Source organism: Acomys minous (genome assembly GCF_964271855.1).
Source record: "Acomys minous genome assembly, chromosome: 9".
Lineage (NCBI taxonomy): Eukaryota > Metazoa > Chordata > Mammalia > Rodentia > Muridae > Acomys > Acomys minous.
In genome coordinates this window covers 57,115,144-57,141,829 of record NC_140490.1, presented here as the reverse complement: position 1 = coordinate 57,141,829, position 26,686 = coordinate 57,115,144, and the positions used below count along the sequence as shown (strand labels likewise).

The window sequence follows — 26,686 nt, the reverse complement described above, 5'->3', positions numbered from 1 at the left end:
GGTATGTGCTACTTTGTTGGTTTGGCTGGTTAACGACTTTTCAGATTATGTGCCTTCAGAAAGCAAACTATTATTCATGAAGCAATTCTACAAAGAAAATGTCAGAGATTCTTTGCTTAGCTGTATTCTCTGAGGGAGCCTGTGCCTGACCTAACATGCTTTCATTTCTTTTTTTTTTTTTTTTTTTTTCCTCCTAGAGAAGAATTTTTCTTCGCTCTATAACTATCAACCTCGTTTTCCTTTTGTTTGTTTGTTTATTTTAAGGACATGCCTCTCTAACACTGGCAAATGGTCGCAGAATTGTCTCCTGGCCATCTAAATGTTTCTCTTGATCCATACTCTATAGTTTACTTCCTATTATGACAAGCACTGTGACGGAGAAACAATGTGTGGAGGGAATGGTTTCCTTTACCTTATGGCTTTCAGCATGAAAGGAAGCCAAGGGAGGAACTGTGGACGTCTGGAGGCTGGAACTGAAGCAGATCACGGAGGATCTGTTTACTGGCTTGCTCCCTATGACTTGCTCAGCCTGCTCTCTTATACAACCAAGAACGACCTGCCTCGTTGGTGGTACTGCCCACAGTGGCTGAGCCCTCTCACAGTAACTGTTACTCAAGAAAATGCCCCACAGACATGCTCACAATCAAATCTGATGACTTTAGTTTGTATTGAGTTGACAAAAAATTTATCGGCATAATAAATTTCTTAAAAGTATAACAGTTGCTATACCCGAGTTTTTGTTCCAATTTTTTCCTAAGTTTCTGTATGACCTTAACCAATTCATGTGATGCCTCAAGGCCTGTTTCTTTTCTGAAATACGAGCACAACAATTTGGTCCCGGCCTCTGGGTGTGGTGTTCATCAACTCAGCTGCTGGACACTCCCTCGGCTCCAACCCTGAGCTTCTGGCAAGAGAGAATGACTCTGTCCCTTATGTCCTTTCCTCTCCCCTACAATTCCCTTCCTTTTCCCCCCTCCCCTTTTTCCTTCTCCATGCCCCTACTTTGTTTCTCCCTCTTTTTGAGGGGAAAACAAAAGCTCATCATGTAACCCAGGCTGGCCCTGAACTGGCAATTCTGTTTCATCTTGCCTCATGCTGGGATAAGCTGTGTGCATCACCCCACGCAGCCAAAGGTCATGCTTTCCAAAGCACACAAGCTAGGAAGATACACCCATAAACATACTTTGAAGATTGTGAAGTTTTTTCCCACAGACATAAGCACAAGCCACGTGCATGAGTACAACTCTGGATTAGATTCTTTCATCCTTGCTCCTTCCAGAATTATCTTGTCCCTTCTGATTGCAGAGCCACATGAATTGAGGCTCACTTGGTATTTAAAAAAAAAAAAAAGGATGACTTACACGGTAGAACGAGTGACTTAGCTCTCTTCTCTTTCTCATTGTGAGTAATTTCCAAGTAGGATTCATAGGGGCTCAGACAGGCCTGAATGGACAATCACAGAGGACGCCTGAGTCTGTGCTGGGTGTTCTGCACGCATGTTGTGGCTGTTTAGCTTGGGGTTCCAGTGCGACTCCTGACAGTTGGATGGAGGTGTCTCTGACTCCTTTGCCTGCCTGTGAGACCCTTTTCCTCCTATAGGGCTGCCTCCTCCACCTTTTTTTTTAATGTGCATTTGTGCATCTTGTGTTCAGTTGATCTCACTGGGAGACCTGCTCTTCTCTGAAGGGAAATGGAAGAGCCGTGGATTTGGAGGAGAGAGGAGCTGAGGAGGACGGGTAGGAGGGGAGGAAAGGGAGGCTGCAGACAGGATGTATTGTGTGAAAGAAGAATAAAAACAGAAAAGAAAAGAACTAGTCATGTCCATAAGGACATTAGAGTCTGACGCCTCAGAGAGTGTTGGAGCTGTGTGCGTGTTCTAGGATTTGGTTTGCAGGACCGGCTGCATTGTCAGGTAGACCCAGAGTTAATTTGTCCTTCTACATGCTATGTTCTGTCATGACTTTCATGGTCTTTCAGATCATGACTAAACAAACACAGCATTACAGTATTCTGAGAGCTGATCTGGAAACTGGCGTGCTGCTGTGTAATGGTGTCCAGGGCCTGAGTAAGGTACAGGAAGCTGCTGGTTGTTCTGGCTTCAGCTCCAACTTGGTCAGAGGCCATGTTTTATGTTCTTGTTTGGTGCTTACTTATTTTAGCACTTATTTTTTTTACTGTTGTAACTAGATTTTTATTAGCATCTCACTTGGAAAATCCTGTTAGTACCTCTATAAGGTCAAAATTATCTCATTCTCCATGGCTATCCCTAGTGCTGAATTAAGCACTGAGCTCTTAATATCTGCAAATGAATAAGCACTATTGCATAGGTTATCCAGTTGCCATGGCCACAGGCAAGACATGTACACGTGTAGATTGATGGATAAGTGGCTCTGGCCTGAATTCTGAATGTAGGCTCAAGGGCCTCCATGAACAGAGGCCATTTGTCATTGTTCCTCTGAGAACCCCAGTCCATTCTGTACTGAAGGGTCTTAAGGATTGTGTGTAGTTACTAAGCAAAGAGTCAAAAGGTAGATTTAACTATAAGATACAGGCTGGGCATATTTATTAATCTCTATAAAAACATACAATAAATGGCAAGCATTTTCTTTACATTAAATTTATTCAGTTTACTTGTTGTAAAGGAAATGCACAATTTTGTGGAATAAACAAGGCAAAAAAATCATAGGAGCTAACTTGGTATTGGATGCCGATAGAGAAATCTATATATATATCATTCAGACATGTGCCTCAATCACCTCCCCATATGTTTTTTTCTCTGTTTACAATATGGTAAGGTCTGAGATTATGTTTATGCCTGACCTATGGTTGTGATATGGTTTGGTGAACCTACATCTGTTTACATGGCATTATTAAATAAATGCTTTAAACATTTATGAAGCATTTATGCACCCAGACACTGTGTGGATGCTGGAAATTTGAGGTTAAATTAAGTAAAGAAAGTCAAGGACACAGACAAGTTGCCAAGAGGGGAGATCCCCTTGAAATGTATAGTTAATACACAGATACGGATATGGCCCAAATAAAGACTAAATACTGACTCAGGGTACTAGACAAAATCACTAGAAATATAAATCTTCCAGAACTCACCCACTGACAGCAATGTCACACTACTAAAATGGAACATTTGACATTTAAATAGTGAAATACATTCAATAATTCATAGTTCCTCAGTGGTCAGACAAGATAAAGTCACAATAAATGCCCAACTCACTCCTCCTGCCTTTATGGGGATGGCTCTGAGTCCAACACTCCAGAGGAGAGCACCCTTTTAGAGCAGACTTGAAGCTCTGTTAGCGATATTAACTTAAGCACTACACAGGAATTCTCCTTGCATCCACCTCTGCCCCCATCAGGCTACTGTTGTTATCGATCCCCGTTAATGATCTGGTGATTAAGTAGGATAAATTGCCCATGAATGTGAAGCAGCCAGAACTGCCCCCGGGAGCACAGCTGAATATTTTCTCTCAAATGTTGTGTGTTCTGGTGCAATTTTTCAACCCAGTGTGCACTGTCACATTAGTCATCGCTGCCACACTGGGCGTGCCCCATTGCTAGCACCTTGCTCTATCTGGCTCTGTTTCCACAGCTTTAGGTTCTTGGTTACTTTTTTTTTTCACTTGCACCAAGGTCAGTCCCTTTTATAACCCACTTTCTAGGGTCCCAAGGAATCCCCGTTCAATGCATCAGCATGTACACGTACACAAGTGCCATGACACCAGTCCCTGGGATCACTAGGCCACCTCTCTCAGACCCTTCACCTCATTTCCCCCAACCTGTGCAGGCCGATTTGGCTCTAGAGCCAGTGTTTCCCAACTATGGCTTCAGGAGTCACACGAAGATCTATAGGTTTTAGGGCACAGAGCACATTGTCACTAAGCAACAGTTTGAATGGAAGTACCTGAAGCTGTTTATCATGCATACAAGAGCAGACCAAGAGAGCAGTGGGGCAGTTAAAAATTACAAGGTCTTTACTTCCTAGAGGGCTCAACTGGAAAATCACTATGTCAGGCAAAACCACTAACATATTTTTTCCTCAAGGGGCGTGGCCACACATTACACAGATGAGACAATTCATAAAACTGTGAACAAACTGTGCTTTGGGTAAATCATGCCATTCCTCCAACATCCTGGGTAGTTGTGTAAAAGCTTATGACTGTTTTTTGCAGTTCAAAGGTAACCAGTTACCATCTCGTGTTTAATTTATAAACGTGGATTCTGAGAACATGAATTTCTTAGTCCTTCTACATATTTCTTCAGTCTCATTTTTCCTTTTGTGTTTCTCTTTTGGACTCCTAAATGCTGTTTATACCATCCTGTACCACACCATACTACACTATACTATCTTATTTCCTCCCTTGTTTGTGTGTCTTCTCTAGGAATATATAACCCTCAAATGTACTCTAATTCTCCTTTGCAGCTTCACACACTTGCTGGTCATTTCTGCTATCACTTCCAATTCACTTTCAGCCCCTTAGTTGACACCTCGATTCCCCAACTCTGCAAAAAGCACGCCATGTTCCAGTTGTAAAATGTCTTATATATAATTGATGAGATTTCTATAACCAGGACTGCATCTTTGAGCTACACATGGCCCAAGTGGCCATTTCTTGCTCACATGAATCTTGAACATGAGTCTTGTATATATAAAGATAAGAGTTTTGAGTAGACAACGAGGAGAGCTGGTGGGTGTGAGTGCAGGATAAGTTAGGTTCCGTGTGCCAACATCACAGGAAGATTTAAGTCAAAGGACAGAGATCTAGATTTGTTTATCAGAAGTTTAAAAAAAAAAACCTCTGCTGCCCTGTTATTAGTCTATATCTACATCAGAAAGTCCAGACCCAAAGCAACTTTTACAATCAAATGGTTATGCAAAATCAAAAATAGCACAGACCCATGTTTAGAAGATGTTTGGGTAGTGATAGAGAAATTCAACTCCAACAGGCCAATAGGAGCAGTCTCCCGCTCTCAGCTCTTAGGTATCCAACTGCCCCCTTGGTACAGATCCAGCAATAGACGCCTCTCTCAATCCCACATTGTGTACGGGAGCAGCAGGGAGGCAAGGATGCCAGAAATGAGGAAGGGGACAAAAAGACAAAACCCGTGTGTGGTTTGAGGTTTTAAGCAGACTTGGTAGGGAACACATTGAACCCAACCAAGCAATCTAAATATGACTAGGTCAAGCTTCCCCAACATATAGAAATAATTCAAAATAACATTAGAGATAAAGTGATATAATGTTAAAATGTAGTTGCAGTTACATGTCGGAATTTGCAGGGCAATAGTTTGTAGAATGTAAAAGTACCCTGAGTATAAACAACTGTGTGGAATCCCATTGGACTTCCTGTTCCTGAATTAGGGCGGTGATATTAGTTATGATATTTACCTAGAGAATTTATTCCTTTTTAAAAGTAGAGTCTTGGGTTCTAGTAGTTTTGAACATCAAGTTTAATAAATCTTTTTTTTTCCTTACAGAACAAATAATAGATTGAGTAGACACCACAGGTCCATAAGGAACTATGCAGCTTTAAGAAACCTTTAATTAATTCCTGAAATAAGTACATAGCAGCATGCATTTATTTCACTTACACTGAGGATAAATTTTCTCTCGTTCTCACTTTCAATCTTGAGAAAACAGTGTACGTCTGAGTAGTGAGTAATCCCAGTTGAGTGGATTTAGAATTATTAGGAGAAATTTCTGGAGAGGTTTAACGGAGGCCAGGAAGCCCCACCCTAGATGTGGTCCATCATCCCATGGAAGAGATACGAGATGGAATAAAATGGCGGAAAGAGCTCTAGCTGATCACTGGCCACCTCTCTGTGTTCCCTGACCATGCATACTCTGTGACTGGACACGGCACCTTCTCTGTTATGGAGGACTTTGTTCTCAGGTTATTAGCCAGGATAAATAAGTTGCTTCTTGTCATGCATTTGGTCTCATAACACAAAAGTAACTCACAGAATCAGAAAGGGACATGTTCTTTGGAATAATCCTTTCACTTCTTCATAGGAGGTACTTTGGAATTGTGGGAAATTTTTAAGATGAGAAAATGGAATATTTTCTCCTTACCTTCACACCAAGGATTGAAGAGAATATATGTGTCTGTTTCTGGGTCTCTGCGGGTACGGAGGATGCCATACGGAGTCCAGACCGCAACATACATGCGGAATTTCCCCACGATGCACTCGGGGGAAGACTGGATGGAAAGCCGCACAGATCTGTCCTCATTCATGATAACCTTGGCTCCCCACTTTCCGCTTTCCAGCTCCGACACTATGGGCACTGGGATGTAGGTGCCCTTGTTCTCCTGAGGGTAGCGACCTGTGAGGAAAAAGAAGGAATGGGAATGAAAAGGTTTCTCGGACTTCTTGTTCCAACTCTGTGATCTTGTGGCAAAAAGAGGAAAACACTATTAGACTTGTAGTTTTAGAGCGCGTATGAACTTCAATTCTGCTGCCAAGGGGTGTGATAGTAGCTGATTTTCCTCATTCCTTCATGGTAAATTTGAACCCTGAAGAAATAAAATAAATGCTTTATACTGAGTAGCATCTCCCACTGTAGGGTTTTTGTTTGTTTGTTTGTGTGTGTGGTTGGTTGGTTCATGTTGTTGTTTGTTGTTGTTGTTTTGCTTTTCTAGGATCTCACTAAGTTTCCTAGACTGATCTTAGATTCTATATATCGCTCAGAATAGCCTTGAACTTGCAAATTGTCCTGCCTGAGTCTCTCTTGATTAACTAGGATCCTGGGCTTATTCCACCAGACCCACATCTAGGTAAAATCTTTTGTGCATAATTTATCATGTGTAACAAATATCTTAAACTCTTGAACTGTCATTTTAACAGAAGATTAAACAGGAGGTCATTTTGTAATATTCCCAGCTCATCATAGTTTATGCATAAGCTCTCTCAATGCATATGCTATTTCTCTTATTACTCCCATTTCGGGTTGAATTCTTCTTATCGCACGGTCATTAACCTTGAAACTAATTTTCCTCTGATTTTATAAGCTAAAAATAAAAGTTTATCTCATATAATTCATTAAGTCCTTTGCCTATAATTTAATTTACTGTATAATTTGCAGGAAACAATCAACTCCATGGCTGTTTTAAAGTAGAACAAATCTCTCTTTTCTTAACTTGAAAAAAAAGATACAGTTTGTATCTAGTAAGTTTGTAAATTACTTGGGTTGTAAGCAGATAGAAATCTTCGAGAGCAAAGTTTATTCATGTCAACTGTTACATATACAATATATAGGAAACTCCACAAACAAAGCTTAACCTCGGCTTCTCTGGTGATCAAGGTCTGAACAGAGTCCTCTGAGAGGAAGACATCAAAAGGAAGCAGTTTCCTAGGTTACTGCTGTGTAATTCTACAAGGTTGCTTAACTTTACTGAAAACAGTGTTTTATATAGGAGATGCTATGCCAGACAGAGAGTTCTGTGTGTCGGGAGCATCAGCTAACCACAGCTCAGAACAAGCATCATAAACACTGGTAATAATCCAATAAAGACTCACAGGTGACTCTTTGCCAAGAAGCCACAATCTGAACATTGCAGACTATTTAAACAGGGGCTGCTCTTAGGGATACACTGGCTCTGCCTCCAAGGAGTCCTGTATCAATCCATCCTCAAGAACATGTTTATTCCAAGTCACTTTGGTCTCTGTTCCCTTGTTCCCCCCACCTTATTCCCTATCGATGCTAGGGCTGTGGGGTCAAGTTCCCCTCCTCCCCATAGGCCTTGCTACTCTTCAGAGACCCCTCCACTGTCTCTAGACTCAGTGCCATTAAAGGCAATCTATTCAAGTAAAGTGATCTGTAATTCAATTACTATAGTGCTTCCAAAAGCTGATGCCACCAGATTCCAGTATCAATTTTAAATGTATGGCATTTCAAAGGGCTTTCAAGTCTATGATCTATGAAACAAACCTGGCAGATAAGATGTGCCCATTTCTGCAATAGTGGCACGGCTATTACAACAGTAACCAACTGCTCTCTGAATGTGAGATCCATTCCATGGGAGAGAATATATGCTTATAAACCTGGTTGAAAACTCATAGTGAGGGAAATCGTGGGTTAGCATGAATGTCATTATTAAGCTAAATGCCATAATGCCAAGGTTCTCTTTTTAAAAGTTACTCTCAGCCTTAATCAGAGAAGTCTCTCTTTTTAGTGAATGCAGTGGTTAACGCAGAGACTCATAAATGAACAATGTAGGTACTGAAAATAAGTGATAAATGCATGCTTAACCTCAGACAAGCCATTTAAACCATCTCTTCTAAGGCTCAGAGAACACTGTGGAGAAAAGAACGGAAATAATGCAAGAGATAGAAAATAGGAGAAAGTCTTTGAAATGTCATGTTGGGGATGCCAAGACACAACCATTGTAATCACAGCAGCTATGAAGCCCTGCATCAGGTCTGGGCATCAATGGGCCCATCCATAGTCAGGCAAGGATGGAACTTAACTAGGTAGAAGAGGAAATAAAAATTGGGTCAGTGTCATTCACTCTAAAGACTGTTCTTATTGCGCTGCATCTTACTGCCTTCATGAAACATGTGGAAGGTACTAGAAGGTGGGGGCGGGGTTAGAGAAGAAACAAAAGGAAGAATAAAGCTGCAAAATTGGAAGAAATATGAGGGAAAGGACAAAGAGGCAATTTGTGGTGGTGGATAACAGACGTGTGAGCCGGAAGTATAATCAAAAGGGATGAGAAGGCAGAGCTGGCAGAGAGGCAGGCATGGGAGGCTTGGCTGACGCAGGTTTTGTTTGGTTTTTAAAGTAGGGTTGGGCACTGAAGGGGGAAGGGGGAAAGGGAAAGGCTGAGTAGCCCCATTGACCTGGTAAGTCAAGGAGCTGCAGATCAACATCTGAAAACAAACTAGGAACAGGCATGATTACAGGAGTTCCAAAGGGAAGCAAAAACAACCCCCAATGTGCAGGTCTTTTCCATTCCACTATGCAGAGAAGCTGACTATTAATGTGAGACCTGGCGTGTCAATAGGACCTCAGGGTCTTGTCAGTGGCTCCATTACACCATGTTTAATTCTGAGTGTAATGATTTCAGTGACAGCGCTGGGGAAGGATTTTCCATGATTGAATTGTGAGGAAGGAAGTTGTGGCAGAGTAGTATTTCATCGCACTAAATAGCCCTTTTCACCCTGAGGAGTAAACGTGTTCTAGAGACCACCGTCAGGCCAAGTTTGAAGCAGCCATCCATCAGTATGCATGGCTGTCAACGGCCAGGTTTAGGTGTGAAACGCAGCTCTACACCGGCGACATCCACGCATTTGTTTGCTAGCACAGTATAGTGCCCATGTAAACATTTTTCTCGCCCAAATTGCATAATTTTATGTAAAAGGAGAATGAGAGCAAGAAAAAGGAGGACCAAGAAATAGAGACTCCTGCAAATAATTCTCATTTTGTTTTAAACAATGTAGTTTTTGCAGCTCAACTGCTGAACAGAAGCAAGGGTTATATTACCCATTGCATTCTTTCACACCCACTTGAAGTTGGGGCTATCTTTTCAAGACTTCTAAAATGAACATATGCTTAAGTGTTGGCTTTCCTTTGTATGTTATTATTATTTTGTTAGCATATATTCATTGTCCACAAGGCAGAAAAGGATGGATTTCATTACATTTTCAGATTATTAATTGTGTACTTTGGCCATATCCATCGACTGTCTTCCCTTGTTCCATCTCCCATCTCTCCCTCTGCTGTCCTCCAGCTCCAAATAGACCTCACTCTACTTTTATAATACATTTTCCTGAAAATTTTCTTTGAGGCTGGAAAGCACCTGTCAATCACTGGGCCCTCTAATGCTCAGAATGAAGTCAGTAGCTTAGGACACAGGCGTTCTTGCCACCACCCTGATACGTCACGTCACCTCTAAGACTATTCTCATGTGCTGGCTTAGGCGAATGTGGATGCTTAGCCACGTGAATCTTTCCTAACTATAAGAAAAGTCCAAGCAAAATGCCATTTTCTTTTCCATCTACTAAAGATCCATTTATCCTATTAAGCTGAACTATGACGTGTTCTTACCATCTGTAGAAAACCCGTAAAACACCTCAATGCTTCACACTAAGTATGGCCCATAAATGCCACTGGGCTGGCTCACACTCCTGAAGAACATTTCAGGGACTGTGCTAACTCTGGAGTGTGGTGTCTGCCTCAAACCAGCGATCCATTGCAAACACTCTAAACAAGAAACACAGATTCATAGTTCTAGCGTTTCCCCCCTTTGGACCTACTTTCCACTCATACACAAGCATGTTTTCGGTTTGACCTCTTCTTCCGCCTCCCTGCAGACTCCCTAAAATAGTAACTCCTCTAAAGAAAGTTGTCTCTAAAGAACTCAGGAGCACATCCTGTCACCACCTAGAAAAGTGAGCTTCACAGAGCTAATTCCTTTTCCCACCAAACTTGTTTATTTTTCCCAAGACAGAGATTCCATGTTTTAAATAGCCAGTCTATCTCCAAACAGGCTCTAGAAGTCTTACAGTGATGGCAAGACACGTGTGCCAGACTGGAGGCCTGAACCTCCAGTAGTCTTGGAAAGGGAACTGTGTTCTAACAGTCTTAGGAGCATACAGGAGTTCCTAGGAATCAGGATGTTGTAGGTTTTTAGGTAATAGTTAGATAAGGTTAGCAACTATAAAAATAAGAAGCTACTATCAGAAAAGAAATAGTCAACAAGGAACAGAAGTCATGGGTGGTAGCAACCAAGATGAGGGAGTCACAAGTGTTCAAAGTTTTTGGGTGCCTCTTGGTGTTATGGCCCATGCTTAGCACGGACAAGGCTCCACAAAAATGTCAGAGATGGCACAGTACAAGTGATGTGAACATGAGTTCAGACTCCAGAACTCACTTTTTAAAAATTTTGAGCACGGTAGTGCATGTTTGCCATCTCAGTGTTGCAGAGGTAAAGACAGGGGGACCTCTGGGGCTCACTGACCAGCTAACCTTGAGCTCCATGCTAAGCATCTCTGCCTTGCCCTAATGCAGGCGAATGGTGTTCCTTCACTTTCTGTTCAAGGTCTTCTAAGTCACTGAGGCTTCTTTTGGAGTAGGATGTAATCTGGTAAAATGTTTGTGGAATCAGAATGCTTCCAAACCATGCTGGGATAGTTATCTCTGAAGAAGACAGAAGGATAACTCAGAAGAGGCAGTGGCTAATGATGTCATGGACATCTGAGAAAAGTCCTCAGAGGAAACGGCTTTGGGGCACAATCAGAAAGGTAGATGTGACGGTGGAGTGGTTAGTTCCTAAGACACAGCACTAGCCTACCTGTATGAGTGTGGGTGCACAGACACAGTTGACCCCTGGCCTCCACTTGTATGTGCACACATGTGCTTGTGCCCTCCAACAACACCCTCTCCACTGCGATGGGCATAGACCTCTGCAACCACTAGTCCACATGTCTTTCTCCTTTCCAGCTGGTCATGTCAGATGTTTTGACAAGAATGCAAACTCACACGGCGGACAAAGTAGGGAGAAGGCCAAAAGGAGGTGAAGGAGAGTGTGGCACGTAAGGGGAAAGAAAGAGAACTGAAGATTATGTGGCAAAGAAGGCAGCTGACCTAGAAAAGTAAGAACTGTGGGGACCTTTGGCCATTCGCAAAGGTGTTTGGGCTGTATCCTTGGGAGGGGCTGGAAATGGGGCTCCTCAAAGCACTGAGATACTTCCCATGGTCTAATTGAAGCTGGATAGAAAGACGGGTGGATGGGATGAGACTATAGGAAAAGCTGAGGAGAAAGAACAGGGCCACTGCATCCTGCTTTTTCTACTGGGAAAGGACCAGAAATTTCAGGCACCATTGATGAAATTTTTTTAAAAAGTCAACTGATATAGTCTGTTTTTTCTACAGACATCTCAAACAAAAATGTCAAACTCAGTAAATAAAACTGCTTACATAGGATCTGCAACCCTGAATCCTCAGCACTCCAGTCTCAACTTAAGTCTGGACAATAATAGTCTTTGTAAATACACCTTACAACTTTGTTTACAAAAAAAAATGTTCACCGAATGAGAACTGGACTCCTCCCTTAAGAGCCCACATCCACACTCAGCCTTGCTTTCTTCTTTCTCCGAGCATCCTTCTTTCTCTTAATCCCTGTGCTTAGGATCTATGTTAAAGATGTCTTTTGCAAATTCTCATTCTGATCCTTACTGGCTCAACCTGGCATTATTTTCTGTGTTGAAGCTCTGGGTGGATCTCAGTTTCACCAGAATAAAGAGAACTCCCTTCTGCAAGGCAGTGTTTCTCAACCTGTGGGTCGCAACCCCTTTGTATGTTGAGGGGGGCGTCAAATGACTTTCACAGGGGTCATCTAAGACCATTGGAAAACACAAACATTTCTATTATGATTCATAACAGTAGTAAAGTTACAATTATAAAGAAGCAACAAAAATAACTTTATGGTCAGGGGTCATCACAATGTGAGAAACTGTATTAAAGGGTCCCAGCGTTAGGCAGGTTGATAACCACTGCTCTAAGGGATTTTTTTTTTCCTGAGGGAAAAGAAAACTTCAGGTGTCAGGGGGACAAAGGAAGGAATTGAACTGTGCCTCTATCCTTGTTGCTGGTGACACAGTGAGACTGTGCTTCAGACAGACCTCTGCAGGATGGAGCGACTGGAGGGGACTAGATTGGAGAAGTGGAAGCATGCCAGAGAGCTGCTGACCACCAAGGTGAGGCGCGAAGATGTCTTCAGAGTGACCACAGCTGGCTCTAGAGGGAAACAGCACCAGCACTTGATCTGAGCTTGATGTTGGTACAGAGTGAGGGAAACTGAGCCAAAGCTGACCCCAAGGCTGCTCCCAGATCCATCCTCCGCACCCCATATCTCTCTGCTTGGCTCCACAGGAAACCAAGCCCCAGGCCCCTTTGCCTCTGGCTTGCACAGCATGTCTCTCCTTCTCTAACTTGAGAGTAGGATGCTAAATTTCCTTCATGGCCTTCTTTCTTACTTTCTGGCCCCACTGTGACTCCTGCTCCTGCTGATAGCTTCAGGGCTTGACAAAACAGCTGGATGGCACTCAAAGAAAGAATAAGCAGGCTACCAAGATGAGACTTCATAGCCTATGACCATAAAGTGGGCGAGGAGGTCCCCTTCAGTCTTAGACCGAGGGGAGGGGAATAGGTGGAAAGCAGGAGGGAGGGAGGAATGGGAGGATACAAGTGATGGGATAACAATTGAGTTGTAATCTGAATAAATTAATAAAAATTAAAAAACATCTCCTCCTCCCAGGGCTCTAGACTAGGTGTGAAGGTTGATTCTGGTTGCTAATTCCTAGGTGGCTTTGCTAGGTCACCTGTTGGATTCAACTGTTTGCTGACCTGTGTTCCACGGAGCTTCTGCTGCTGAAATCTAAAGAAGTTTCACACCCCACGACCTGAACTTGCTCTTAGATCTGCTTTAAATGCATTTTATATACAGGAAAGCAAATCCCAGGAAATGGATGACTAACTCTTAGGCAGAGAGCTCTTCCGGCCACCACCCTGGTTCAAACAGACTTGCTTTCAAATTATGATTTGTGACCCGATAACTGTCTAGTCCCTTCCATCTATAAAATGCCCGTTACAGGTGACAGCTGAGCTATAATCAATGGGAACGGGACTTTAGCATCCAAGCACAGTATTAGTTTTGCTATTATCACATAATAACTGACATCACAACAGCGCAGGAAACCCATTAAAGCCATCTTATTTTCTTTTTGTTTAATGCCTGATAGTAAACGAACGAGAAGTAAAAAAAAGTGCCTGTGTGTTCGGACTGATTGGGTCATGTGTGTACCATGTGGATGCCAGTGGGGGTCTAGGTACTGAGAATATCGTAGCATCAAAAAATAGGGTCTTAGACTGGGTGGTATACAGAGTAAACAGACAGCAGGTAAGTGAAAGTACGTTATGTCTAAAGATGAGACTATGAAGAGTAAATAGTGTGGCTCAGGGAACAAAGAGTAATAGACACTGCGGTGCTAGGTTGATGAAAGCAAGGCATTTGAACAGAGGCATGAAAGGGCAGAAGAAACGAGCCACACAAACACTGGGGAAATGGTGTGGCTGTGAGTGCCATGGCCCCAAGAAGAAGGTAGCCTGGGAGGCTGGGAGGCCTGGAGTAGTGGCAGATATGGGCCTAGAGGGCTGAGGGCCTTCTGGGCTGCTGTTTGGATTTTGTACTTTATTCTGATTGGGGAAAAAAAAGTTACTAGAAAAAGATAGCAGGTTGACTTAAATTATTTAAAATGTTCCCTTAGACCATTGTGTGAAGATGGCAGGAAGGCAATAGAGATTGCTGTGAACATCACTTGACCTCCAACTCTATTCTGATGTTGCACATTAGCAATGAAAGTTCTGCCAAAAGAGGAAAAATTAGAGGCAATGCTGAATGTTTATATCTTCAAGAAAGGCCACTTGGATACATTGGCTAAACTGTGAGAGGAAAGCTTTTTCTCCTAAGCTAGAAGGGCAGCGGACATTGGAAATATGAAAATTCACTTGACACAGGGTGTGGTGGTGCACACCTTTAAGCCCAATTTTTGGGATGCAGAGGCACGTGGATCTATGTGAGTTCAAGTCCAGCCTGATCTAAGTGGTGGCATTAAAGGTGTAGCCAAAACTCATCTGCATTGTCAGTGTTGTAGAGTAGCCTGCAGCACTCCCCTGGCATGGGTTTATTGAGTTTGAGTCTGTCAATCCATAAGTGTCAAGGTCTTTGAGGATGTAGAGATGTAGAGAAACAAGAGGGTTTTGGTCAACCAGCACTGATTTATTGTTTCTTTCCGGATTACATGAGCACAAGCCAAGCCGTATACTAAGACTTTCCTCTCAGGGCATCTCAGCTGCTAGGCAGATGTTTCAGCCAGCCAAACACTATCCCCATATCTCCTGCTTTCTTCCCTCTCACACCACCCTCCAGAAATTCAAGAGATAAGAGAGGCAGGGTGAACTTTGGATGGACGTGCAGATCCCTGGCATATCCCAGTCAGTCCACAGCCATGCCATGCCTAAGGAATTTTCTCATGTGTGAGCCTGAATAACTGAATCCGCCCCCAAATGGCAATCCTGCAGGGGGAGGCATCAAAGCTCCATTTGTTGGCATGGAAGAGGATACGTCCCATCTATTGTATTAGCAGAGTGACACTTATAGGTTTTAAAGAGTAAAACTCCTTTAGTTTAAGTCATGGTAGCGAAGAACCATTAACTACCAAGGATGACATCAAAGGCTTAGCAAATAAATTTGTCTGAACAAAGCAAGCCAAACTTATGGCATTTTAGCCCAAACAGTCAGTTCTTGTTAATATTTTATAGCAACAGCAATGGGAATAAGAACAAATCACTGCCAACTCTGACAACAATTATTCATCTTTGGCATGCAAATATGTATGTGCAAAATACACAAGGAAGTGCTAAGTGAGTTTTTATTGCCATGGATTCAACCAATAATGAGTAGAACAAAAATAAGCATAAAAAAGTCCAAGAGGTCCTTCCCCACGGTCTAGTCCAGGCTCACTTTGCCTGTCCCTAACTCACAGGACCTTCTCATGTCACATCCAGTGTCTCCACCCAGTCAGATCCTGCACATCCAAGGCTCTATCCCAGTGAGTCTGCCTGATTGTTCTCTCTTTGCACCCTCCCCAACCACTCATATCTAGTGTGGGTCCCACAGCCAGTGCCCCGCCTAGCCTGGCCACCCTTGCACCACAACCAACTTTTATGCTTTTGTTATGACTCACTCTGTTCTACATGCCCCTAACCCAAAGGCCCCTCCCACACCACATCCAACCTCTATATTAGGAAGATCCTGAACAGTCTTCGTGGTCTAGCTAGGTCCAGCCTGATCTTCCCTTCCACACACCCTCCCCAAGCCCCAAATCTATCCCCATACTCCACACTTGGACCAGAATGCATATCTTTCCCACCATCCCAGTCCTTTGTGTGCACCTGACTTTGTTCCATGTTAGACCCAGAAAGCAATTTACATGACTAGATATCATTGAAAAAAACACAAATGGTATGGAAGATCAAGCCATTATCTCCTCTCTAAAAACCCTCAGTACTGTGGAAACATTTGCCAATGAAAATTAGATCATTGGTACTCAAACTGTGGCTCATGACCCCTTTGGGGGTTAACTGACCCTTTCACGGAGGTTGCATGTCAGATATTCTGCATATCAGATATTTACATTATGATTCATAACAGTTATGAAGTAGCAATGAAATAACTTTATGGTTGGGAGTCACTACAAAATGAGAAGCTGTGCTAAAGGGTCACAGGATTAGGAAGGTTGAGAATGACTGAGCTAGATGAACCCCACGACACAAAGTTTGAAAGAACAAGCATAAACTTTATTTAAGAACCTATGGGGTTTAAGGAAACCACAAAGAAACAGATCAATGAGCTTAAAGAGAAAGAAAGAAAATAAACATCTGAGTGATGCCCAAGAGAACACAAACATAAGGGTGAAGGAAATGACGAGGAAAATCCAGGATTTGAAAATGGAATTCGATAAAGAGATAGAAACATGGAAGACGACTCAAGCTGAAACGAAGATGGAATCGAAATCTCCAATAACTCAACTAGAAAACCCAAAGAAAGGCCTTACAAGGAGAATGAGACAAACAGAAAGTGAAATACTGGGACTTGAGGATAAAGTACACAGACCATCTAGACAAAATAAGGAAATATGAAATTTTTTTAAAAAAATCACAGGAAAGGAGCATACAGGAAATGTTGGACCATATGAAAGGAAAAAGCCATGGTTACTAAAACATGAAGTACCACCGAGAACATGAATAACAGAACCAAAAACCAACAACACAATGACTGCAATTAACATGCATTTCAATAGGATTTCAAATGAATTGAACTAGAAAAGATCATAATGAGTGAGGTAACGTGACCCAGAAAGACATGAGCTGCATGCTCTCACCTGAGGCTCCTAGCTCCAAATCTTTAGATATGAGGACATATCCTGCAGTAACTCCAGAAAACAAGTAATAAAAAGGGACTATTTGGGGGTTGGGCTGGGGAAGCAATAGAGAGTGTCCAAGTGACCTGAAGGGGGGAATGAGAAAAATTGGGGCTCCATTAGACAGAGGATGATAAGTACAGAAGGGGGTGGGGGCAAAATAACAGCAAAGATGTCTGAAACATCTTTGATCAGGTTATCCAGGAGACTCCCAGAACATTACACTTTATTGCTACTGTCCTTGGCAGCCTTCCCCCTCCTACCCTTGAAGTGGAAGGTAAATATCCATCGCTGAAGACACAGAACACTTCAGACATAGAGCCCAGAGGTCCCTGAGCTGGAACTAACCTGAAAGCTTCGTCTATGAGCATGAGCTTTCATGGTATAGAAGGTACCACATAGGCTTCCTTTGGAAGGGAGAACCCAAGAGCCCTACCCAGCTATGATGCCTGTGATGCACAACAGTGATTAGCATCACATAATAAGGATGCAGTAGTGACATGAATACCTTGGTGATAACCAACAGCTCTCTCATTGAAGTTAAAACCCTACTCAACAAGAGGGAAATCATGCCTGGTGCTGGGGACCTAGCCAGCTACACAAAGCCAGTGAAGTCCTGGATGTTGGAGGGGAACCCACAACCACCACCTTATTAAGCCAGCGTAATCCCTGACATCCTAAGTATCTGTCCTTATAGACCAAGGTAAATGTAGTTCTCACCCCTCACCTAGGAAACTTCTTGCAACAGACAAAGACCATTACAGAAAACCACGACCAGTCAAAATGCAGTGTCTTGGAGCCCAATTCCAGGTGATACATTTACAACATAACTCCTGCACGTAAGGTTCAGGTGTCATTAAAAAAGACGGGGTGGGGATATGTAGGAGCCAAAGGAGCATGCAGTTTGCTGTGAAATTGTGTCTTCTAGGAGTGTCAGAAGCTACACCCCTAAAGCCTCACCAACAAGGTAACCTGAACATGATGCAAACCAGGATGTCACCAACAGATGTGCTGATGTGGACTAAGGAAAGCTCACAGGCCTCAACTCTGCTCAAAGAACTAGAGACAACTAAGGAATGGTTGACTACTAGAGAAATAGTCTTTCCCAGGAAAGAGCACAATTGTTTTCTCAGCACCAAACAGTCAGAAACATTTGGGATCGAATAGAGGAATGAGCATATACATAAAGTAACATTTTAAAGTCTGACCATGTTGTATTTATGTATTTAGAAATACACACATGTTTGCAACAACAATTGGTGAAAAAGGAGGGCATGACTTTGAAAGGGAGCAAGGACGAGGTATGTGGAAGTTTTGGGGGATGGATGGAAAGGGAAGGAGGAAATGATGTGATTATATTTATAGCCTCAAAATGAAAGAAAAAATAGTAAGTGTAGCAATTATGAACTAAGATGTAAGGTGGCTCTGTGGCACAATAGATAGCACACTGAACTTCTAGTGACGAGGAAAGAACTAAAATGTAACTCATTACAGAGTGTCTTACCAACCTTCTGTTTCTTTTAAAAAGGTTTTCCTTAACTTTCAGTTTCCATTATGTTTTATTTGTGCTTACGTGTGTATGTATGTGTGCATGCATGCATCTGTGCATGCAGCGTGTGTGGAGGGGCTTGCAGAAGCCAGCAGATGGTGTCAGACCCTCTGAAGTTGGAGTTTCAGGTGGTTGTTCAGATGGTTGTGAGCTCCCTGACATGGGCACTAGGAACCAAGCTTGGTTCTTCAGAAGAACAGCAAGTGCTCTCAATTTCTGAGCCATTTCTTCAGCCCCAAACATCCTGATCTTCAGTTGGGGACTCTGGGCCTCTTGGACAATGGAGCTGATGGTTGAATGGGCAGCTGGAGGAGGGAACAGAGCATCATATGCCACCTCCTTGGGTGGTTTCTTGGGTAAGCAAGCTGGGAGGGGGTTATCAGAATCCTCATACACTTTTCATTTCCTTGGGACATTTCTCTGAGCCACTGCCTGCCATTTGATGCTGGAGATGATGTCCCTGTGATCTTCACATTATTTCACAGCAGCTCTCAGGCTCTCCTTTTTTTCTTATTTACTTTTTTTTTTTTTTTTTTTTTTTTTTTTTGGTTTTTCGAGACAGGGTTTCTCTGTGTAGCCTTGACTGTCCTGGACTCACTTTGTAGACCAGGCTGGCCTCGAACTTACAGCGATCCACCTGCCTCTGCCTCCCGAGTGCTGGGATTAAAGGCGTGCGCCACCACGCCCTGTCCTTGTTTACTTTTTATTCATAATCATAAACTTGACTCTGCAATCCAGCTAGACTGGGAGGGGAATGCGGAAAATATGGAATCCAAAGAACCTCGGTGAAAGCAGAGATTAAAAGGTACTGCAAGCAGTGGGGTAGGTGTGCCCTCTTAAGCTACAGAAGGAATGGTCTAGTGAGTAAGATGCCCGCAAGTCAAAAGAATTAGAGTTGCCCACAGTCGGAAATGGTAATCTTGCTGGTCTTGCCATTCTTGGACTCAAAGCGCTCCAAGGCTTCCACACTTCTCGTGCTTTCTTTCACCTTCCCAAAGCCCACATACTTACCATCCAGCCACTCAGTCTTGACAGTGCAGACAAAGAACTGGGAACCATTTGTTTTTGGTCCAGCATTTGCCATAAACAAGGTGCCAGGACTTGTATGTATGCTTCAGGATAAAGTTCTTATCCTCAAATTTCTCCCCGTGCATGGACCTGCCCTCAGTGCCATTATGGCATGTGAAGTCACCACCCTGACATGTGAATCTTGGAATAATTCTGTGAAAGGAGGAACTCTTCTATCCAAATACTTTCTTTCCTGTGCTTAGAGCATGGAAGTTTTCTGCTGTCTTTGGAACTTTGTCCACAAACAGCTCAAAGGAGATGTGGCTCAAGGGCTCGCCGTCTGCTGAGATGTCAAAGAATATAGTGTGGTTGACCATGGCTGCAGCAAGCAGCAGCAGGCACAGCAGCATTCACCAGCTCTCAGACTCTCCCTCTATCTTTGTTTGTACAATTGCCACCACCTGGAGGAAGAATCATCTGTGGAATGCAACACCATCACCAGTTCCATGGGCATGAAGATGATGGCACTGGCTGTGGAGTTCTCTGACATTTGATGGCATTGTCACCACCAAGTAAGCTCTTTGCACAGAAAGCCCACAGAGGGTATTTGAGTGACTATTTATAGATACTTCCTTGTTTAGTATGGATGTTCAGAGTTATTTCATGAATTGTTTATTGCTCCCATTTAAGCACATCATATAAAGAATGATGCTCAACACTGGTCTTTTTAAGGGACATAGCTACAGGAGAGATCATCATCATGCACATGAACAGCAGCTTCCTGCACTGGACCAGGAGAACTTTGTGTAGGGATGCCTTGGAAAGACCACAACTGTTCTGGTCATCTCTCTAAAATCTCTATTTCCTCTGGTCTCTTGTCCCTTACTGATTTGCCCAAGGTCTGCTTGAATCAAGGTCACTGATGAGATTTTTTTTTATGTGTAGGGAAAAGATGATTTGATAGTCCATGAATGACATTTCTACTCATCCACTCCTTTGAAAAAGTGACACAGTGGGAGGATTTTGTCTAACCACTCACCGCCATATTTTGTTCAACAATGCTCTAACATCTTCAGGGAACAAGGTGCTGCAGCAGAGTCCTGCTCATCATATTAAATGCAGAAAAGGCATCGAGTTTCTGACCTTCACTCCAATCATGTCAAGTCTACTTGTCCAAAATATTCCAGATCCTAGGCTGAGGGTCCTGGCTGGAATACTGACACCAGCAATCATTAGGGATTCCTATGATTCCTTCTCAAGGGGAAGAGTCTAGCTATGGTGCGATCGGTATGGTTTCCTCACACATTAAATATCATTTATTATTCAATTTGACACAAACCTAGACATAGCTAGGAAGAGGGAGCCAGAAGCGAGAAAATGCCTCTACCAGTTTGTCTGAAGGCAAGTCTGTCTGTAAAGCATTTCCTTGACTGTGATTGATGTGAAAGGTCCCAGCCCACTGTGGGCGCTGTCATTCTTGGACAGGTACAAACGAAAGCAAACTGACAAGACAGGAAGATTGAGCCAGCAAGCTGCATTCTTCCATTGCTTCTGCTTCAATTCCTGCCTCCAGATTCCTAATTGAGTTTCTTCCTGACTTCCTCCCATGATGGACTGTGGCAGGAAATGTAAACCAAATAAGCCCTCTCTTCTCAAAGCTGTTTTTGACATGGTGAATTATCAGCAATAGAAATCCCAGTTAATACAATCATATTTCACATGAAAATAATGCACTTCGTTGTTTTGAGTCCTAAGCTCTGACAATTTGGGACAACAGACACATCAGAATGATAACATGAACATGACACACACTTGTGAAGACCCAACATGTTTTCAGTTGGTATTGTTATTGAATGTTACCTATGTTAAATATTGTTGGGTATGAACCGGAAAAAGCTTTAAGGATGAAAACACAGAGGTTAGGGATCAGGAATTTTTTTAAAGACTTGTTTATTTATTATGTATACAGTGCACATCAGATCTCATTATAGATGGTTGTGAGCCACCATGTGGTTGCTGGGAGTTGAACTCAGGACCTCTGGAAGAGCAGTCAGTGCTCTTAACCGCTGAGCCATTTCTCCAGCCCCAGGATCAGGAATTTTTAAACCCCAATTTTAATCAGATAGAGATGTCATTCAAAACTTCACAGAGACAGGCATGCTCAAAACCACACCCTTTGCAATCCTTATAAGTATCAAGTCATGGATGTCAAGAGAAGGCTACACAGCTTATATGAGTTACTTTTCTGCTTTGGTGGTAAAGCACCATGATCAAAGGCAAATAAACTTGAGAAGAGACAGTTTATCTGGTTCATGGTTCTAGAGAAATAAGAGTCCACGGTAACTGGAAGCAGGCATGGTTGCAAGCAGAAAACATGGTAGCAAGAACAGGGAGCTGAAGGAGCGACCACACCTTTAACAACAGCAAGCACGAAACAGAGAGCAAATTGGAAATAGTGTGAGTCTCTAAGCTCTCAAAGCTCACAACAATGGCGTACTTCCTCCAGCAGTCTGTACCCCTCCCCCTAATAACCTTCCCAAACAGCTCCACCACTTGGAGACCAAGCATACAAAGGTCTGAACCTATGAGGGCCATTTCTCATTCAAACCACAATACACCTATTCTTACAGAGAGTTATGGATGACTGTTCAGGGAGCAGCCTGTCTCTGTCATTTTTTTTTCAAGTTGGAAGCTGCTAACCTGCATTTCCTGTTTACTCAGGTAATTAATTTTATTCCTTTTCAAGTCTCTGATGAGTTTGAATACCAAATAGGTTAGTATCACAATTAAGCTTAGTTGTTTAAGGGTTATGATATTTTTAGGTCTAGACAGAAGTTGTAAGTTGATAAAGATGAGATATGATAGATATTAATTTACATTCAGAATTTTAGACTCACCAAGATAGGAAAATGTTTTCTTCAAGGCTGCCAAATATAAGTAGCCAAAACACTATGAATGTAACATTAATATAAATCTTGATTGTTTCATGGTTCTTCTCATTCTATGTAGTTTATTTTATATATGTATAATAATATAAATGTACATGTACAAAAATAAAAAATATTAATTAAAAAAACTCACCTATTCTGAAATGGTCCCAAACTGAAGAGAATTAAAGAAATTAAATACAAAACATGCCAACTAAATGCCTTATGCAGCCCTGGATTTGACCAGGTCTCCTTGCTGTCAGGGAAATTATTAAAACAATGGCGAAACTCAAATGTGTTCTGAAACTTATATGATCACACGATATCAACGATAATGTCATAATCTCCATGCTTATAAAGGAGAATGTCTTTGGCTGAAGCAAAACAAAACAATCAACCATACAAAACACTAAAATCCAAGGATGGCAAGATGTGTAGTTAACAACTCTGATGGTTCTGATAGAAAACAGAACTTTAAATCTTTCTTACAATTTTCCTGTAAAATGAAATTTGTTTTAAAACTAATAACAAAAATGCAACAAAACAGTTACAAATGTGCATGCATGTTCACTGTTCAATAATTATATACATCCATGTCTTTGATTGTTTTCAAGTGTCAGGGAGGCAACTCCGAATTTCTTAGAATAAGTAACATTTCTTGAGCTCTATCTGGTGCATCAGTCCCAGTCTTTCAGAGGAACATGTTGGAGGGACACCTGCATCATCACCTGCCCCCAGGGACCAGCCTGTCTCCACCAGGAAGCATGAGGAGAGCCTTCCTAAAGAGGTATCAGCTTTAAGAGAACACTGGCTGACTGCTCAGAGAGGATAAAGTAAGCGCCCAGCATGATGCTTAGCCTAAAAACTCAGAGCACAGCCAGCAGCTGAGAGACTGATATGTGAGGAGTAACTTAGCAATTCCCCCGAACACTGATCACTGATCACTCACACGTAGGGTCCTCAATAAATTTCGCAGAAATAAAGTGTTGGGAGAATTCCTTCTTAATTTCTAAAGATTCTTAACTGGGGCCTGCACCGTACATAATCAAGGCTGTGGGTTTTGTCTCCTCAAAATTTTTATCCTGAAGTCTACAAACACGAGTGCTGTCTTTATGAATCATCTTTATTTTTAAATTTTGGCTAACACTCAACTCAAGTGTCTTTGACATGTTTAAAGCAATTTGTCTCACAAATACAAGAGTTAGGCAAGACTGAAATGGTTGGGATGAGATGCTGGAGGCAACGTGTCATTTCCTCTCACTCGGGAATACGTTGCCCAAATTAAAAAAAAAAAGCTGTTGGATGGAAAATGCCATCCTTGCTGTCCCCACTACCTCATTTCTGTCACTTTAGTCACAGAAACATCTTTTCATCTCTTTTGCGAAATTAATTGTTTCAGAATAGTGGAGGCTCTTGTCTATGTGGCCACTAACTTTCTGCTGAACCTGGAGGTAACTGTCAACTTAATTTTACGGCGTGGAGTATCAAGCGGGCTTTTACTGTGGGAAGGCAGTTTATAGGGCTGGTAGAGAAAGGTGTGCAGCTTTTCTATTTTTCCCAGACAAGGAATTAGAACTCAAAATAGCATCAGTTCTTAGTACAGTGCAAACAGAAAGCCAGTGCCGCTATTGGAGGGGCTGAGAGCTTTGTGAAGATGAATGTACTCCCTCCCCCCAGTACAGTGCTGCTGATGTCTCTGCAGGCCACCACTTCCACAGCATGAAGTGTCACACACTTAGCCACCAGACCATAGGAAGGACCAGACATTTCATCCCTTGATGCCTATCTCCATTTTCTTGGCTACTGTAGCAAAATGCTATAGCCTGGGGGATGTACTGATGTATATTTCTCATATTTCTGAAAGCCAAGATCTTGAAGATCAAGGTGCTGGGCTATTCTGTTCCCAAGTGAGGGTCATCTTTCTGATTCACGACATTTCTCTCTATGTCTCTGTGTAATTGGAATAGAGATTAGAGTATGGATGTTTTGTCTTGTCTTTTTCTGGGCAGGGTACTACCATCATGACATAATCATCTCCAAAAAGCCCCATCTCCAAATACCATCCCAGTAGGGGATAGACTATCAGCGTAGGAGTTGGAGGGGACACATACATTTATTCCACAATCTATCTCATCTTGCTTCTCCAAATCCTCTTTCAGCCCCACACTGAAGATCTCCTGTTTGCTTTGCCTGACCTATACTTAACCTGAGCTCAACGCATCTATTTCTGCCTTTGGTGAAGAACCATGGGAAGTCAGATAGTGATTGGCTTATCCCAGTGTTCATGGCTGGACCATGGACCTTATAGCTGGAAAAATCTTTGAAGAAGGCAGAGTCTACAGAATGTGAAGAACCCAGTGTTCTCTTTACAGTCTGTGCAGTGAACACAACCACACTATGGTAGGTTAGGGTCTTAAAGCATTCTTGCCTACAAAGTATAAGTGTAGAGTGAGATTCAGTACAGTTCCTCTCATAGATAATAAAAAGTTATCAAGAATTAATATATCAAGATCTTGCTACTACTGTCAGGTGAAGCCAGTTTTTTGTTTTTTGGGTTTTTTTGGACTGAGTTGTAATATGGCTGTTTCAGGGCACGGGGTGGCATATATGGAGACATTCATTGACACGACAGTTGCCAGGGGAGGCTAGGCCAGATGAAGTGTGTGGCTTGAACTGCTCAGCAAGCTCCATGCAACACTTTAAAGTAGCAGTTTTCAATCTGTGGGTCGAGACCCCCAACCGTGGTTGCATATCAGATATTCTGCATATCCGATATTTACATTATGATTTATAACAGTAGCAACAGGTATGAGGTAGCAATGAAATAACGTTATCACTGAGGCTCACTACAACTTGAGGAACTGTATTAAAGGATCACAGCATTAGATGGGTGAGAACCACCGCTTTAGAGGCTTAGGCAATAGCATCTAGATTTCCTGACATCTACATGGCATTACACGCCCTTCTTGTAGCTGAACTACACATAGAGTATTAGAGCCTCAAAGGCATGTGACTTGGCCCATTCATCCCCTTGTTGTTCTAAGTTTCTGGGAGTTCCCACTAGTGAGGCCTATTTTCCCTGGAGGTGATCTTTTTTAAGTTTTCTACTAGCTCAACTCTATCAACTTCCACCCAGAATATTGAGTTTCTATAGCCTCCTCTACCCCCTGCATCGCTTACAGAGGCTCAGAGACAGGCACTGCTCTTTACTATTAGAGGGCAGAAGTGGCTGAAATTTGGTCCTCTTGTCTCCACAGTGAGGAAATGGGAAAGAATCTATACTCTGCCCCCAGTGCTTGCTGGATCTGTTTCCTAGCTCTATTCCTGCTTGCCCCATTCCCTACATATAGATTTTCTTCTCCCTGTCTCTTTTATCTGGAGTGAGCATCTCTGCTATACCTGACTTCTGCTGAATGCAGCTACTGTGCAATTCTAAGGCCAACAAGTAACATGCTTTATCCAATCAAATGTTCTTGCTTCCTGATGCATTGTATCACATAAATGGAGTTTCTGTACCATTTGGGAACATGTCCACATTGTTCAATATCATAAAAGTCTCTCTTTTCCTCCCTGCCATACTCCTCTAAGTTTCTAGTAACATCTTCTTATAATCTCTATGATTTGATACTCATTTATCTTAGGTTTGCTAAGGACAATTACTATTTTAAAATTCTTTTTTACTAAATATTTTTATTTTTTACATATATATTTATATTATTTCACATATTTACAATAAACTACCTGTAGCAAGAAGAACCATGACATAATTAGGAATTATATAAATGTTACATTTTTAGTGTTTTGGCTGTTTGTATTTAAAAGCCTTGAAGAAAACATCTTTCCTATTTTGGTGCATCTAAAATTCTGAATGTAAATCAATCTCCATCACATATTGTCATTATCAACTTGGAACACTCATCTAGACCTAAAAACATCATAACCGCTAAGCAACTAAGCTTCATTGTAAAACTAAGCTACCTGGTCTTCAACTCCATCAGAGACTTGAGGAGGAATAAACTTGATTACCTGAGTATGCTGGGAGTGCAGGTTAGTAGCTTTCCAAATGAGAAGATGACAGAGACAGTTTGCTACCTGAAGAGTCACCCAAAACTCTCTATAATGTTGGAGCATCTTATTCAGCCTTCTGATCCAATATATCTGACAGACATATTTGTGAGGCAGGAACCATTGAGGACGTGCTTAC

At 42.2% G+C, this 26,686-nt stretch overlaps 1 protein-coding gene and 1 pseudogene across 2 annotated transcripts in view; both read right to left on the bottom strand.

The window, feature by feature from the left end:
• Nucleotides 1-26,686, bottom strand: part of F13A1 (coagulation factor XIII A chain) — a 159,839-nt gene that overhangs the window by 104,710 nt on the left and 28,443 nt on the right. The window contains exon 4 of the mRNA XM_084796409.1: nucleotides 6,089-6,340. Within this exon, the coding sequence (XP_084652535.1) occupies nucleotides 6,089-6,340 (252 nt within the window). The remainder of the gene's footprint in view (nucleotides 1-6,088; nucleotides 6,341-26,686) is intronic.
• LOC311604632 (peptidyl-prolyl cis-trans isomerase A-like) lies at nucleotides 18,503-20,177 on the bottom strand (annotated as a pseudogene). Its single transcript has one exon. The product of its transcript is annotated as a peptidyl-prolyl cis-trans isomerase A-like (transcript).